The sequence below is a fragment of the Phoenix dactylifera genome, chromosome 14, assembly GCF_051530095.1.
Source record: "Phoenix dactylifera cultivar Ajwa chromosome 14, Ajwa_hap1_PhDact_Kaust_v1.1, whole genome shotgun sequence".
Taxonomy (NCBI): domain Eukaryota; kingdom Viridiplantae; phylum Streptophyta; class Magnoliopsida; order Arecales; family Arecaceae; genus Phoenix; species Phoenix dactylifera.
In genome coordinates, this window is record NC_143203.1 from 24,025,014 (window position 1) to 24,040,704 (window position 15,691).

Below are 15,691 nucleotides of genomic sequence, written 5' to 3' on the forward strand. Positions count from 1 at the left end.
GATCTTTTCTTTGGTGCTTTTGCTGTATCTTTTTAGACTAAACATGTTATCCTCAGCACACAACCCATGACCTAATCATATATATATTTCCATAGGATAAATAGTGGTCTTAGCTTGGGAGGTTCTCCAACATAGTTTGGAAATCCATTGCTTGTCCTACTTATACTAAAATTTTATCCTTAGTTTATCTTTATTTTTGATTACAATTTTAGTTCGAATAGTTTGTTTTCTAGTGCTATTTTATTTTAGTTAGATTGAGTCCTGGACTTAATATACTTGAACAGGAAGCGAGTTAAGGTTTGGAGACCCACCCAAACCGGCCGTGCAAAGATTTTATGAATCTACTGTCTGTGACGCACCTAGATTATTGAATTATTTGACTAAGTGACTCATCGTAACAAATCGCACATTTGCAGATCGGTTGGATTGCTAGCTGTACCAATGGCGGTGGCTTCGGGCAACCAACGGCGGCTCTCGGCACGTTGAGTCCGCCGGAAAGAATCGGGCGGTCCCAAGGCATTGTAGCCGTCCGATGGACGTCCGGCCGTACGCCCAGGAACCGTGGACGGTGGGTATGCGTGGCTATTACGGCGGTCCATCAGGGAGGCCAACGAGCCACCTAAACGTGACGCCTGGCACGTCATGGGGCTCGGGTCTCACGTGATTTGTTGTGGTAGGTGAAGTGGCAGGGCAGCGTCCGGTGGTGAGGACCGTTGGTGCTGGCTTATGTGTTGCCGGGGGAAAAGATTTCGTGACTGAGGTTTGTTCGTAAAGGGAAAGATTTTAAATCATTGGTCGGTACGGGGTTTAGATTTGTCAACAGAAGCAGCGTTGGGGTCTTTGTCAATTTCCAAACAATCAATCAGGGCTGTCCATTTCTAAACAGCCAATCATTAAGTGTATGTACTGCTAATATGACGTGGTGCACATCCAGCAGGCTAGGCCAATCTAGTGGTGGCCTCAGCTTTGTCTCAACCAACCCAAAAATGACCCAGCCTGAATCCAATAGAATACGACTCAAGGCCCAACCGAAACAATCTGAATCCAGCCTGACTACGTTGCATCTAATCTAGAATTTCAGTTAGATTTGGTTGGGTGGGGTTAGATTGGGTTGCATCTAAGGTTAGTTTCAGAGTCTTATATTCAGCTCTTCCTATCAAGATTACTCAAATCGTATCGGAATTTCCTTTTATGGTACATCAGCAAGGGATTGAGATTATGGCAAGAAATATCTTAGGTTTGGTTGATCCAAGTTGGGCTGAGCAACGACCATTAACCAGAGATGATCTATGTTGTAAAATGACGCTTTTAGATCAACGCTTCCATTTTTCTGCAGAATTATAAGTGTTGTGAAACCTTTAATTATTATGGTACAAACCTCTATGCTTCAGTGTATAACTTGTTGTATAGGCAAATGAGCATTTATTTATTTACTTTTGAATGAAAAGCAAATGAGCATTTGTTAGTATGTAAGCAAGGTTGGATGCACCTTCAAGTTATGAACCCAAACTTGATCAAACCAAAGTTCAGCTCATATTCTCTATATTCAGACCAACCCAATCCCATAATAACTTGATCCAGCCCATCAAAAAATGCACTTTACACCCCATATCTCTACTATTATAATGCAAAGCATTGCCATACATCGATTTTAAGGTGCTTTATAGATATTCCTTCTTAATGAAAATTATAAATTTCAATTCCTCTATCTATTGCTTAAAGAATAGAAAGAAAAGGAATGCGCCAACTACTAGTGCCTTGGACACCGGTTTATAGTTTGCGCAATTCCAGTTTGTAATAATCTAAGAAAATATACTGTGGTTGATCTTATCCAAATTCCTGAAGACATCTCTCTCTCTCTCTCTCTCTCTCTCTCTCTCTCTCTCTCTCTCTCTATTTTTTTTGAAATCTTAGTTGTGGCATTTGATTTTTTGTAATGATTTTCTGTTATCATTTCATCATAAGCATAATAGCATTCTTGACATAGACATGATTCCAAGGAGTGACTTCTATCCTGTGCGTACATAGATTTGTTAAAGAGTGTCATGGAACTGGATTCTTAATTATTACAAGGTCCTTCTATACATGAAATGCAAAAGATTGCGATGTGTCTACAGTAACCTTTAATACCCGAACAGATAGCGAATTCTTCAAGTGTAATGTTGGTTTTCAGAAGTAACTATGTGGATCTCTTGCAACTACGTTCCTTTTCAAAAATCACTAGAAACTTAATAAAGAACAAGGATTTCCTCTGAAGAGGGGAGCTATGAGAATTATCAGCGCACAGTATGGAATATTTTGGCACGAAATAATTTACTATATATGCTAGAATGTTGATTTCCTTCTTGTTAGATGTAAAATCAGGATCAAATAGCACTCTTTTTTGTCAAGAAAAGGAAGACACACAATTCTGCCTCTGTTTTTGAGATCATATAGGAACTAAAGATTAGGTGTTAATTGATGTATATTAGATCAGTTTGCGACTGTACATATACAAGGTTTCAAGTTTCTACCTTGCTAGATAATGCAAATTAGTTGTAAAACAAAGAATTTAAGATAAAAGGTGTTAGGGGAAAAACCCTAAGTCATATATCCACAGAGGCGCTCGGCCGAAGAGCGCCGACCGGAAAGCTGCTCGGCCAAAGGATGCCGACCAGGAAGGCGCTCGACTAGAGGGCGTCGACCAGAGCGCGCGCCAAGAGGTGCCCCACCCAAAGCTGCTCGGTTAGAAAGTGCCGACCAAAGACAGCGCCAAGGCGTTCTGCTAGAAGGTGCTCGCCTAAAGGGCGCCGACCAGGAGTACTTGAAGCAACCCCGCCACAGGGCGCCCCATTGGGCGACCAGCTCGGCTCGGCACTCTTGCCGAGCCGATGCCTTAACCAAATGTTCAACCTCCGCCTAAAGTCCAAGGGACTGACAACTCCTACGGCTTGCGACCTGCCACTATCTCCAAGCCATCAAGGCATAAGATCTTCGCAGGTATTCGGCACGACCTGCCATTAATGCACGAGACTCTCTCAAGTCTCCGATGCACTCAGTCATTTAATGAACACGGCCCAAGACGATCTCCGGATCACTGAACCATCAGAGCGCATGGCTCTACCTGACCGCCGGTTCATTCGGTAATAAATGCACTTACCATCCACAGACCCCAGGCCCGCTACGGCCGGCGGTTCAACCACTCCAACAGGTCCGATCGACCGTGACAACTCCCTGATTCCGGTCTGATTCGGCCCTGTTCTCCACTATGCCATAAATGGGCCAAATCGTGCCCAATTATCACAGACAGGGACAAATCCCCCGGTTACCTCCCAGGTAACGTAATCCCCACCTATAAAAGGGAAGCTGGGAGAACCAAGGGGGGGGGGGGGGGGGAAAAACAAACAAAAAACGGAAACAGATCCCCGGGACTGAACCCGCCGGAAAGCATAGATACAATTGAGGACATCATCCTCTTCGTCTTCTTTATCCTATCCAAATATTCTTGCTGTCTTCTCCATATACTCTCTTCCCTGCTCTCTCCACATACTTGCCCCCTCTGACTTAGGCATCGGAGGGCCGGCGCCGGGGAGCCCGGCCACCGGTTTTCCTTGCAGGACTTGCACACCTCCCCGCAGCGGAGGACGCAGCCGGCCGGCGCACCGCCGTCCGCCCCCTGTAGCAGCGGAGCTCCTCCTTCCCCGGCTTCGCGGCGGCCCCCGGGTCCAATTTCCGGCAACAAAAGGGATGAAATATAATCTAGTCTGACCGAAGTACGAGGCAATGCAGATTTGCTTGTTATTTTTGTTCCATAAAGGATGCTAGTAGTGCCGTTTGGTATCCAGAAAGTGGGCAAACATGAGCAACCAACCCGAGACCTTATCTGGTCCTGCCAAGAAGAATTTATTTCATGCACCTAAATTTGGATCCAATGTAGGTCTGCTTTCCCAGTTGGTGCTAGATCTTGCAGTTTTAGGCTTGTCTGACCCTGTCGTTCTTGACATGACCTACTGAGCCCAGGTAGCCTTAAATCCTTCCTCAGGTACAAAACATCGATAAAAAATTCCTAAATTTGGGACCTGAAGCCAATTTGGACCACCATTCCTAAATCATAATGGGACTGATGATGCAGCCTATAAATTGACTCTGCCTAATTCTGAAAAGAAACAAGATAGTTCATAAGATGAAAATGCCGCAAGGATTCCAGCAGCCAAGCAAACAATTGAAACAACAAGAGATAAAAGAAAGGGAAGCCCAGTGATTTATAACCACACCTGCCTGCGAGAATCCAGAATGCTTACGATGCTGCCAAGTGAATTAAGAAAGAAGACAACAAGAGAAGTTAGAACACAATTTGGACCTTTCTATTCTCCTACATTGCTGTTAAATAGGGAGGATGATAACATCTTCTCAATTCTTTAATATTTCAAACCTTTCTTGCTACCAAGCTCAGTCCAAGATCCTCACCAACCATCTCCTAAAATAAAGATGCGTCAAAACCTCTGAAGCGAGATTTCTCAGAAGTGGTGGGAGAAAAAATGGGAAAGGGAAGGACCTTGGTTGAGATTGCCATTGCAGCGGCCCAAAGAAGGAGCAAGAAGAGGAGAGCATGAGTAGATCTCCCCATGTCAAGATGAAGCTAAGATTGCAAGAATCTGATGTAGCTATTGCCAGTGGCACCCCTTCTCATAAGTTGGAGACCGTTAATTTGATGCCGGATGCTTGAACTGTAACTTGTTGAATTCAAAGCTTCAGAGGAAGGTTTCAGACTTTACTATGTGGGTATGTGGTCTGTACACAGTGTGTGTGTGTGTGTGTGTCTCGGACTGTATTTTGTACGAGCAAAAAGCAGCCACAGAATGCTTCCCTTGAGATTAGTGAACGGAGACGGAGAAGTTCTACAATGGTTACCTTCGATCCATTGGCTACCTCATTTAAACAATTATATTGTCCTATAGCCTACCATATACCTAAGGAGGTCCAAAAATGATGATATGTAAATTTTTACTCCGTATCTAGCAGCTGCTTATCAATCAGGGGCATAACCAGAAAGAGCATTATCGAATTCTATACAATTTCAATTGCAGTATAAGATGTTGGAGGCTTGTGATATAGGGCATCATATTGTCTTCTATTTGTTATGCAAACATAATTCAGATATTACGTAATCCGGTCGGGGTTCCAACCATTCCCCACTGCCTTCGTGAAGATGGAACTTAAATCATCCAGTCTAACTGTTGATGCTGCCCAGGAATCAGACGTAGGGACTTCTCTTGTAACCTCTAAAACGAAGGCATAATGATCCAAAGGCAGATCTAAAGTACCTTGGCATCAACCAGAGCATGGTCAGGGTTCTGTCCGGGTAACGATCACCATTGATATACTCGAGAACTTATTTGCCTGCCATGTCCGTACAAACAAAAGTCTGCAGGTCAACTACTTAAATATTTAAGTTTTCAATTTTCAATTATTAGCAAAACACTTCTATTGTATTTTTTATAACATATTTTATTTTTTTGTTTGTTTATTTTTGCTTTTGATACAAACCTAAAAATAAGTCCATGGATGGTGGGGCCAAAAGCTGATAAAAAACGGATTGGCTATCAATATATTCATAATCATATACTTTTATAGTTGGTGAATATAGATACGGATATTCAACAGATACAAAAACTTACATCTATATTTATTTTAAATAGATAATTAAATTTTATAATTATACAATTAAAAAAATATCAAATAGAAATAAATTAATCCATAATATAATTATATGATAATTTATTCTTTAAAAAAATATAAATATTAAATAATATTAAATAATATTAAATAGGATGACCGACAAAATTGGATATACATTATTGATATCCATATTTATTTTTCTTTGTTCATTGTTCAACATGGTATTAGAAAGAGACTCAAATTGTTATACCCACCCAAATTGAGGAGGATACAAACCCATCCATTTTCACCTCCATCTTACGCTGGTCTTCGACATTTCTGACCGTCATGTAGACTCACATCTGAACCAAGCATTTCAACCATCCAATGAAGCATAAATCAAGGCAATATCAAGGATCAAATTATCATAACATATTAGAATAAGAATTGTACCCTTTCCAGCTCTCCAGATCAGCAGTGCCAGAAAGCCTAGATAAAAACCTGGTGGTTTCAGTTCATGCGCCAGCAAAAAAATAGCACCATACACATACCATAGTCAACAGGGATAGCTCATCTATGATTCCAATCGGCATGAACTACTCAAACAACACTATTTGAATAACTAAATCACTTCAGTTATACTGAAAGGACGAGGAAACAAAAGCATCGTTGATAATGGTGAACATCACCAACCAACAAAAAGAGAATCCCAGTTCTGGAGTTTCAACAAAGATGGATCACAAAACTGTTCTGCACCCTGGCAGTTTTGATCTTATTCATAAGCAAAGAAAACCATTGCTTCACAGAATAAAGTTTCCACTCATGAGGCTTTGGAAACTTAAAGATGCACTGGAGCAATTGACTCGATGTAGAAGCTGCTTCCACACTTCAATTCTTGGGTCCTAACTGCATAGTCCAGGACCTCCACCTTTGACTCGTCACAATCATTTAATAGTGGTCTCTCATGAAGTGATTGCAACCTGCAAAGAGTTCACTTATGAACAGGAGAACAACAGCATCCATGCATGGTTCTGATCACGTGAGAACACAAAAAAGAAACCTAACAAGCAGAGTCATGAGAAAAGAGGACAACCAAGTTTTGAGGATCAATTAGATTGCCGGCATTTCTCTTGTAAGCATGTTTCCTGTCACCACCACTCCCTCGAGAAGACTTGCCCTTGGCATGCTTGTGCTTGTAATAATCCTTCTTTGTGGCCTTAGGACGGTAGCGGTGACCCTTTACTGTGTGTGATTCAGATGTAGGTGGTGGGTCATAGACATCTGGCGACCATTTCACACGTAACTTCATTTTCGGGAGCATCCCCTCGTGGGAACGGCTTCCTTTCATGGCAGACACTAACTTTGAAACAGGCTGTCAAGAGACGAAGGTACAATCTAAATCATTACTAACCAGAATGCATTGTTAGAGATAATTTTCTGTTTTTGCTCCTCTCCTCCTGAGTAAGCTGAGATATCTAAATATTACACATACCCCTTCTTATCATGGAGAAACAAATGATAGGATTCATGAAAACAGAAGCATGCTTTAATAACATAGTCATGGTAATGTTTTGCTCATTGTCCAGCCATGCATATATTTGGAGGTGACTAGAGCCCATATACAATTCGCCTTTTGGTTACCAAGTTCCCTCGGCACTAGACAAATGTGCAGTGCAATGCGATCTAATGCCATGTTTCTTTGTCATATACTACTGGTCATTTAAGATAATGAACAAAGAAGAGATTGAAAAGAATACAATAGGGTAAGGATTTAGGAGGTAAATGGCCATCAGTGCAGAAAATCTTGGAGAAATTAAATAAAATTGTATAGTTGAAGTTGGCTATACAATTTGACATCTCAAAGTTTGCCAACTAATATCCGATATTTTGAAATTATCTCCGACCATCAAAATAATCTCAACCTATCATATTTCTTGAATCATTATCCAATACATGGTAGGCCTTGTCAATCAGCAGATCTCCATTGAAGGATCACTTCACAAATGAACCATGACTGACTCTTTTATCTAGTGGCTTAAAAGAAAGGAAAAATAATGCCAATCAAAATTTCTGCAAGGAAGTGCACTGTGTTTACTTCATAGCTTTTGGTAGTGATTCAAGCTTATTCAGAACATAAACATTTATATATGATATAAAACTCAAAATGGACGAAGGAAATTTTTAAGGTCTTTCAACAAACATGAGAAAAGATTAAAAAGAGTGCACAAGGCAATAATCAATAAACCATGGAAGGTTTCTTGTTATCTTGGTCAATTTTTACTATTGTTTGTTCTTAGTGACTTAGTTGCGATATTCTGGATTTTTTTAAAAAAAATAAAAAAACATATCACATAGCCTTTACATACAACTTGCAATGATATCAACTTTACTTTGTTCCTTTATTTTGAGAAGCAATGAAGCATTGTTCATGGATAACATTGTCCACTAAAAAATATTATTGCTTGAAATTTCACATACTGAAGACCTCATAAACATGAATATGTACTTACTACATATAAAGCTTATATAACATTAAGGTACTAATAAAACATGTTGCCGCCCCAACAAATCACGAGCACCATAATAATGAAATTTTTAAATCTAATACTTTCAGCTTCAGTTGCATAAATTCTTCGTGAAATGGGTTACAAAGTCCGAAGTCCCTAAAACACAATATGAAATTTAATCAATTAATATCTTTGGGAACAAGTTATAAAGACAAACAAAGGTGAGAACAAAAATAGGTAATTCAAAGAAATGGATGACAAAAGATTATGATCTCATCACAAGGTTTCTATGACATACAAATGATCCATCAATCATTCAAATGGATCTCTCCATGTAGTTGACCATATATCTTTTGTGTGTAAAGGCACTTGATCAACAGCCCAGTTCCCCAAGCTGGACAACATAAGCACCTAACAAGAAACATGTGAAAACAGTTCTTCCTAATCGACTAAATGTTCAAAATACATAACAAGAATTATGGGTTATCATTCTTTATGATCATAGATATAACTGTATTATAGCCTTCCGTTTGATGCTTGCTAACGACCTAGACATATGCAATTATGCTAAATAGCAAGATGGCTCCTAAATAGTGCAACCTGACAAACCTTACGACATGAGATTGCCAGAAGAGGCATAACCACATTCACATAATGAGCAGTCCAAAAGATATGGACAGGACAATAACATGGGTGACAATATGACACTCCAGCAATATCAATATCCATTGGCAGTAATGAATTTGCAAGAATCAAATGCAACAAAGTAGAACTCACATAGATCAGGTGATTAGTCATCTCACATGAATATTTTGTTATGATAGGTATTAAAACTGCAATGTAGAAAGTCTTATAATCCAGATCATGCATGTCAAATGATCCAATATCAACACAATTCATATTTCTTATATCAAATATTATAAACTAAATTATGTTCAGGTCAATAATGAAATTTATACACAATAATAAAGGTTACATTTTAAGATACAAAAATGGAATGCATTAAAAAAAAGTCTTAATTGACAAAATTATTTTTAAAAAGGGTGATTTGCAGGCAATAAAACAAAGGAATTATAGTTCATAATTTAAAATATTCAGCAACACTTAGATAACAGAAATGGAATGACAGTGAAGAGTAATCATTACATATGTCACAATCAATATAAGTGCTATAATATGATCAATTTGACACATCTTACCAGCCAATTTCTCTTCTTATGAAACATTGAAAAATGTCAGTGATCAATAACTACATTGAAACCCAATGTACCCTATAACATACTTGTGCTAAGCATCTATTCCAATAATTTAAACAAACAGCTACTTTCAACTCAAACAGACATGCAGAACTTACAGGCTTAGAAGAACTCCAGATATGCACCACCGGACTTGATAATCTCTCTCCTACATCTATGTCTAAAGGATGCAATTGCAACATTTCTGAACGTGACATCATTTCACATTTGCACAAACCATTCAACATATGTGTATTGACAGAGAAAGACTGCATCTCAGAGTCATTGCAGATCTCATGCTGATTTAAAGTGAGATTACTATCATTCAAGCACTCATCATGAATATGCAGGACTTCTTCAAGAGCAGTTCCAAGTTCTGGAATGATCAAATTATCATTCTCAGTTACACAATGAATGTCAAGATCCTCTAGAGATATTCCCTTCATAATCTTTTCCCTAATGCCATAAGTACATTGATCTTGTTCCATGCATGCATGCTTATAGTTATGACTGTGGAAACGTGAATTCAAGCCAACAGCTTCAGAAGTTGAACTTGGCATGGAACTTCCCATCCAGAGGCCACTGTGATAAAGTATGACAGGAGTTCATGTTAGAAAAAGCAAGTTTATCTCAACTCTACTGAATTTATCTCAACTCTACTAAATAGACATCAAAGAAAATGAGCTAGTTAGAAAAGGCAAATTTATCTCAACTCTACTAAATAGACATGAAATAAAATGAGCTATCTTATATCATTTTCATAACAACAAATATTGAAATAGTGTGATCAGAAAATTTAATGCAAAGCTTACTACAAGATCATCAAAGCCTTATCATACATGAAGGGAATAATTAGGTGGAATATTATCTGATGCCAGAACTACAAATATAAAGCATGCCAAATTGCCAACCTCCCTGTACTTCCTATTTGGCAATTAACAGAAATTCGGAAAAGTCACTATGAACTGGAATACCTGTAAGCCTATAGATGAGCTTTGATATGCCTTCTTGATACTTAAACACATGCTTGCATGGTAATGTACTTTAAATAATGACAAAGTAATTACTCGATAGATATTTTTCTCACTGTTAGGTATCCCATTTCCTATTATTACTTCATGTGTACACAAAAGCAAAAAAAAAGAAAAGGAAATAATTAATGAGCGGATATTATCGCCAAAGTTAGTTCAGTATTCAATGTTCCATTGCAGCAAAAGTAATTTCTGAAGCACATACATGATGCATAAGATATATTGAGAGAAACTGGAAACACAGCAGAAAATGGAAGCATACCCTGAGATAACCGAGCACATCGCAGGAACCCTAGTTAATGCATGCCTCAGTGTTAGGGTGTCCAGCAAATTAATGCATGCCTCAGTGTTAGGGTGTCCAGCAAATGCAAGATCTTCTTTTCAAATTCTTGTTCTAAAGTTACATGTATTGCAGCTTCAAAAAACAACCAATTTAGCAACCTGACCACAACAAGATGATGAAAGGCCAAATTTCAGTAGCTGAGGATGTTGAAGGTACTATTTTGAGTTGACCAGGGTTGCTGTACCTTAAGTTGCTATAACTGCAGATCCACGCAACTCCAGGCACTTAGCATTTTCAGTTACCTATACCCAGTGGGCTCTATAATATAGATTATACATCATATTTCACTTACCAACAGCCAAGCAGACCCTACTTTAGAGATTGCACATCATAAATAATGAAAAACGACCCTTCCTGTGGCCAGTGGCAACCATTGCTATCCTATGTGATCTCAATGATCAACATCCAACTACTGACCTCAGATTACATAAGGACCTTTTCAACTAACAAATCCTATGGCGGATCAGAACTCCATTCAACTCAATTTTGGTTATTATTGATCTAACACAAACCACTAGTGTAAGGCTTAGAAGGGCATGTCCTAAAACTCTGCCTGATATTTGACAAGAAAGACCTCCAATAATAGAAAAACAAATCAAAATGCGCAGGCTTAAGACAAGAATATGGAATGGGACCTTTCATATTAAATCAGAAAATGCTATGCGACACAAAATCATTCACCATAGAGAAAAAAGAACATTTTTTCTTGTTAAGATTCTATTCAAATTAAGGTACATAAAAAATACAACTGTACACAGATTCTACACTACACCAGATAAAGACAGGCAGTTGAGCTATATTACCTCGACGGAAAACTCTGTAATCTCCACCAATAAGAGCAAATAACTCAAAACCTGCACCGAAGCCCGAAGGAAACAATTCCGACGTTCCCCAAGCACGCTCAGATTCAGATCCAAGAATAAGGCGAAATGCCTCAAACGCTGAAACGGCGACGAAGAAGGAGAAGAAGAACAAGAAGACGAAGAAGAAAGAGAGGAGAAATCCCAAAGAACGAGGGTAATATCTACCCTTGGGGGCCTAATGTTAGCTGAGATTACCACGACGATTCCACTTCTCCAACTGTTTCAGACGATGGGAACAACTACTAGAACCGCTATGGTACGAGATCTGAGAGGGTACCGGAGCCGCGCCCGCTCGCCTCTGCAAGAATTCCCCGAGCACCGAAGGCATTGTCGATGCTCTTCGAATCCAAGAGCCAAACCCTAATCCACTTCTCTCAAGAAAGAACCCAACGCCGCGAGAACGAGAAATCTTCGACTTTCGGTCGATTGATCGGCTTCAAAGTTAGCCCATCAGAAGCGGAGGAGAGATCAGAGGAGGAGACGAATCGGATCGAGAGCGAGAATTCCTTGTAACGGGTGGGCGGGAGAAAGGGTAGCGCGAGAAAACGAGGGTTGCGGGGGTTTGGGCAACGCGGCGCGGCGCGATCTTGTTTTCCATCCTGATCTAAAATTGCGGCCGCACACGGCATTCCGAAGCCAACTCACAGATTTCGCATCCCGGCTGTTGGATTTGGCTGACGGCCGGCAGGGCATGTCGGCTCCTGACTCTCAGACCGTTGACATCTACCTTACTTTGGAATTAATATTTTATTTATTATTATTTTTTATATCTTAAAATATATAATTATATTTTTTAAAAAATAAAATAACTAATGAAGCAGATGAGCTGATTAAGAGCCGGATCTCGAGCTTAAACTATACTTATTTTAATTAACCTTTGGACCAGAGGTATTTAAAATTTAACATTTTTTTTTGTGTGTCTAAGCTCGGCCTACGACCAACCCTATCAAACCAAGAAATGGATCAAGGAAGAAATATAGGGTGGCTTATCAAAGAAAAGTCATCTCGGTGTCTTTGCTATCGTGTTCTGTGATCAGGTCAAAAATCCCCTTCCAGTGCTGAATTGCTGTGTGGTTATCATTTTGAGTATTGATATAAGCCATGCTATTTTTTTCCTGAAATAATCACTCATTGAAAGCATTTCATGAAAACCAGCCACCATAATAGAGTGTACTTCTCTGCATTTAATTTAATCCACTCATTGAAAGCATTTCATGGGCACACCAATTTGGGTCCGATACTAAAGTCCAACAAACTGTTCTGCAGCCAATGAGCCAGTCCAATCTAAATACTATTCCATAAAAGTAGTCGCTATTTTGATATACGATATAAAGTCTAATATTAATTCTATTAGGGGGATGATAGTGTTTCTCTAACTCGGCTGCTAGAGACTATTAGACTCTTACCTCTATAAATAGAGGGTAATGCCTCGGGGGTATGTAAAACATACATAAGCATTAGGAGGATCAAAGACTCAAAAAAAAGCCAAGCGAATGGCCTAGAAAAAATTGCACTTCCCAAACTATTGCACTTTTTGTTTTTGCTGAAACAGATATATCATGCAGTACGAGTACGGATATAACAAAAAAGGTCAAAAAATAACAGGTTCTGGAGCGCACCGGACAATTCCCTCTTCTCAACCCAAAGAGTATCTCCAGAGTGGTTGGCCACATACGAGGCCACCCAATCCGCTGCCCCATTGCCTCTTTGTACACATGCTTCGCCTGAAAGGTCATCCCTCTACAGACCATAGCCCGGATATCTCTAAGCAGCGGGTGGTAGTCGCCCACACCACCCACGCTCTGTTGGATCCAGCCAATAACCGTCGTCGAATTGCCCTCGAGCAGTACAGCTCTAGCATGCAATGCCCGCGAGCATAACTCAAGCTGGCCCAAACCGCCCTCAACTTAGGCCCCGAGACCGAGGTGTCGAAAATCTGGCAACCACTAGTCGCAATCGTCCTGGAATCCAGACCTCTGATGATAAAGCCAGCACCCCTCCTACAGTCATCTAGTACGCATCCGTCGAAATTGACCTTGAGGAAACTTGGAGGTAGGGGCTCCTTAGTGAAAACACCGTACAAGACGCTCTATGAGCAGAAGTAGAGCCCTAGATGTTCCAAGCTATCAAAGATCCATCCAACAGATGCGACTGAGCAATCTCTGCCACATGGAGTTGGGCCTGCTTGACAACGAGCCTCGGTAGGGGGACAGCTCTCGCCAAATGTCTAGGCGTTTCTAGACAACCAGATCTAATAAGCCGTATAGGTCGCCTCAATAGCCGCCTATCGGGACTGCTAGGTAACAACCCATCATCTGAGCACCTGCAAAAAAGACGTTGAGTGACACCAAACCTTTGGTGGAATCGTGCCAAGCCTCCAGATCTTCCTTGTATGCTAGCACTGGAACAGGACATGGTCCACTGACTCATCCACCTGGCATATGAGGAACTATGGGTGAATGCCCAAACCCCTCTGACTCAGGATGAGTCTCATCGGGAGTCAGCCCCATGCGACATTTCAGAGAAATAAAGCCACCTTTGGGTGCAAGTTGAATCGCCAGATCCAGGCACAATCTAACCCCGGATGTTTCTCGCTCTGGAGAATGTTGTAGACATCACCCACCCTGACCCTGAATCTGCATGTCGTGCTCCACACCCTCACATTGGGGCTGACGCATCCCAAAACTAGCACTGACTAGATCCTCTCCGCAAGCTGATCTCTAAATAGCTGGCCAATCCGAAAGTATCCCACCCTGCCTCTTTAGGATGAAGAAGATCACAGACCCGAAGTCCTCCCAGGGCCTCGACATTGACCATAGTCGACCAATGCTTCACCGAGAGTGAGTTCACCCAGTGGTCCTCCACCACATCCATACTCTGCCCATCACCGATCAGCCATCTACAATTAGTCAAGGCCATAGGCACATACCTGCAAATCTCCCGCCAAATAGAGGAGCACCTTCGGCCCCTTGTAGGTGCCTCACCCATCCGAGCAGGACCATATCAAGCTGCCATCACCTGACTCCATAAGCAATCTAACTTCAGGACAAATCTAGTTGGATGACGGGCGATCAATGCCCCTTTCATCGTCAGGAGAGACTACACCCCTAGTCCTCCAACCCAGGTCGGCTGGCAAATCGACTCACAAGCCACAGGATGCACCTTGTGACCATCTCCATGAGAACCCTAAAGGAAGGCCCGAAGAAGCCGCTCGATTCTCGTCAGCACCGTCTTCAAGACTACGATGTGGGACATGAGGTAGACCGACATAGAGCACAAGACCGACATAATTAGGGTCACGCTGCCCATCATGGACACCGAGGCTGTCCTCCATCCCTCCAGCTGCTCCTGGACACGCTGGACCACACTAAGGCACTCTGATACTCGCAGCCTCTTTTCAATAATAGGGACTCCTAAGTAACTCCATGGCTCCTCAGACCCCGGGGCTTTGTCTTCTCCAAGAACCCAAATTGGATCCTGGCCTCAAACTTCGAAACCGTCCCAACAAAAGTAACCTTCTCCACCGCCTCCACCTCGATGTCCAGCCACGGAAAAAAAAAAGTATCGCCCTTCGATCTGTCATCCTCCGTCCACTTGGATCTGAAATAGTCAACCAAAACTCGTCTGATCGAGCTCTCCTCCTCCAACCACTGCCTTGCCCCATCCCTCAAGGATCGAGTCATGCTACTCTGCCTCATGATGATGGTTGACCGGTGGAAGAAGCGAGTGTTCCTATCTCTCTCCTTCATCCACTAGATCCGGGATTTATATCTTTAGAATACCTCCCGGTATCTTAAGAGAGAGTGATGTGTGGCGAGCTTCTGCCGCAAGACACTCATGTTGACTTCTGGCAGCCCACCCAAACGATCCTCCCTCTCCTGGAGCTCCACAATGGACGCCTCCACCTCCTCCAAGCTCCTAAAGAAGTCTCCTACTGCCAAGCAGTTCCACCTTTACAATCTACATTTGGTAAGCTACAACCTGCGCGAAACCCTCTGTATGGCATCACCCCGCACCAGTATCACCCAGGCCTCCCGAATAATGTCCCAAGATTGGGGATACGATAGCTACATCT

The 15,691-nt window shown here is 41.4% G+C and overlaps 1 protein-coding gene across 4 annotated transcripts; it reads right to left on the minus strand.

Annotated features, from left to right (window-relative positions):
• Positions 1 to 6,250: 6,250 nt before the first annotated feature.
• LOC103719741 (uncharacterized) lies at positions 6,251 to 12,326 on the minus strand. 4 transcript variants are annotated; one of them, XM_089927208.1, is made up of 5 exons: positions 11,557 to 12,320; positions 10,753 to 10,851; positions 10,673 to 10,717; positions 9,499 to 9,961; positions 6,251 to 7,009 (listed from the first exon to the last, which is right to left on the minus strand). In XM_089927208.1, exons 3-5 carry the CDS (start codon positions 10,690 to 10,692, stop codon positions 6,698 to 6,700), a joined length of 795 nt encoding a protein of 264 aa, XP_089783334.1. In that variant the 5' UTR covers positions 10,693 to 10,717; positions 10,753 to 10,851; positions 11,557 to 12,320; the 3' UTR covers positions 6,251 to 6,697. The 4 variants fall into 4 exon arrangements, with proteins under 4 accessions (XP_089783334.1, XP_089783335.1, XP_089783336.1 ...); XM_089927209.1 differs by having other exon boundaries at positions 6,251 to 6,617; positions 6,731 to 7,009; positions 10,673 to 10,851; XM_089927210.1 differs by lacking the exons at positions 10,673 to 10,717; positions 10,753 to 10,851 and having other exon boundaries at positions 6,251 to 6,617; positions 6,731 to 7,009; positions 11,557 to 12,326.
• Positions 12,327 to 15,691: the final 3,365 nt, after the last annotated feature.

Bases quoted from the DNA above. Each gene is read 5' to 3' on its own strand.
- LOC103719741 (XM_089927208.1), bottom strand. From the start codon at position 10,692: ATGTGCTCGGTTATCTCAGG. The intron at 9,962-10,672 runs GTATGCTTCCAT...ACTTTATCACAG, and splicing joins ATGTGCTCGGTTATCTCAGG to TGGCCTCTGGATGGGAAGTT. The intron at 7,010-9,498 runs GTAAGTTCTGCA...GTCTCTTGACAG, and splicing joins TCTGGAGTTCTTCTAAGCCT to CCTGTTTCAAAGTTAGTGTC.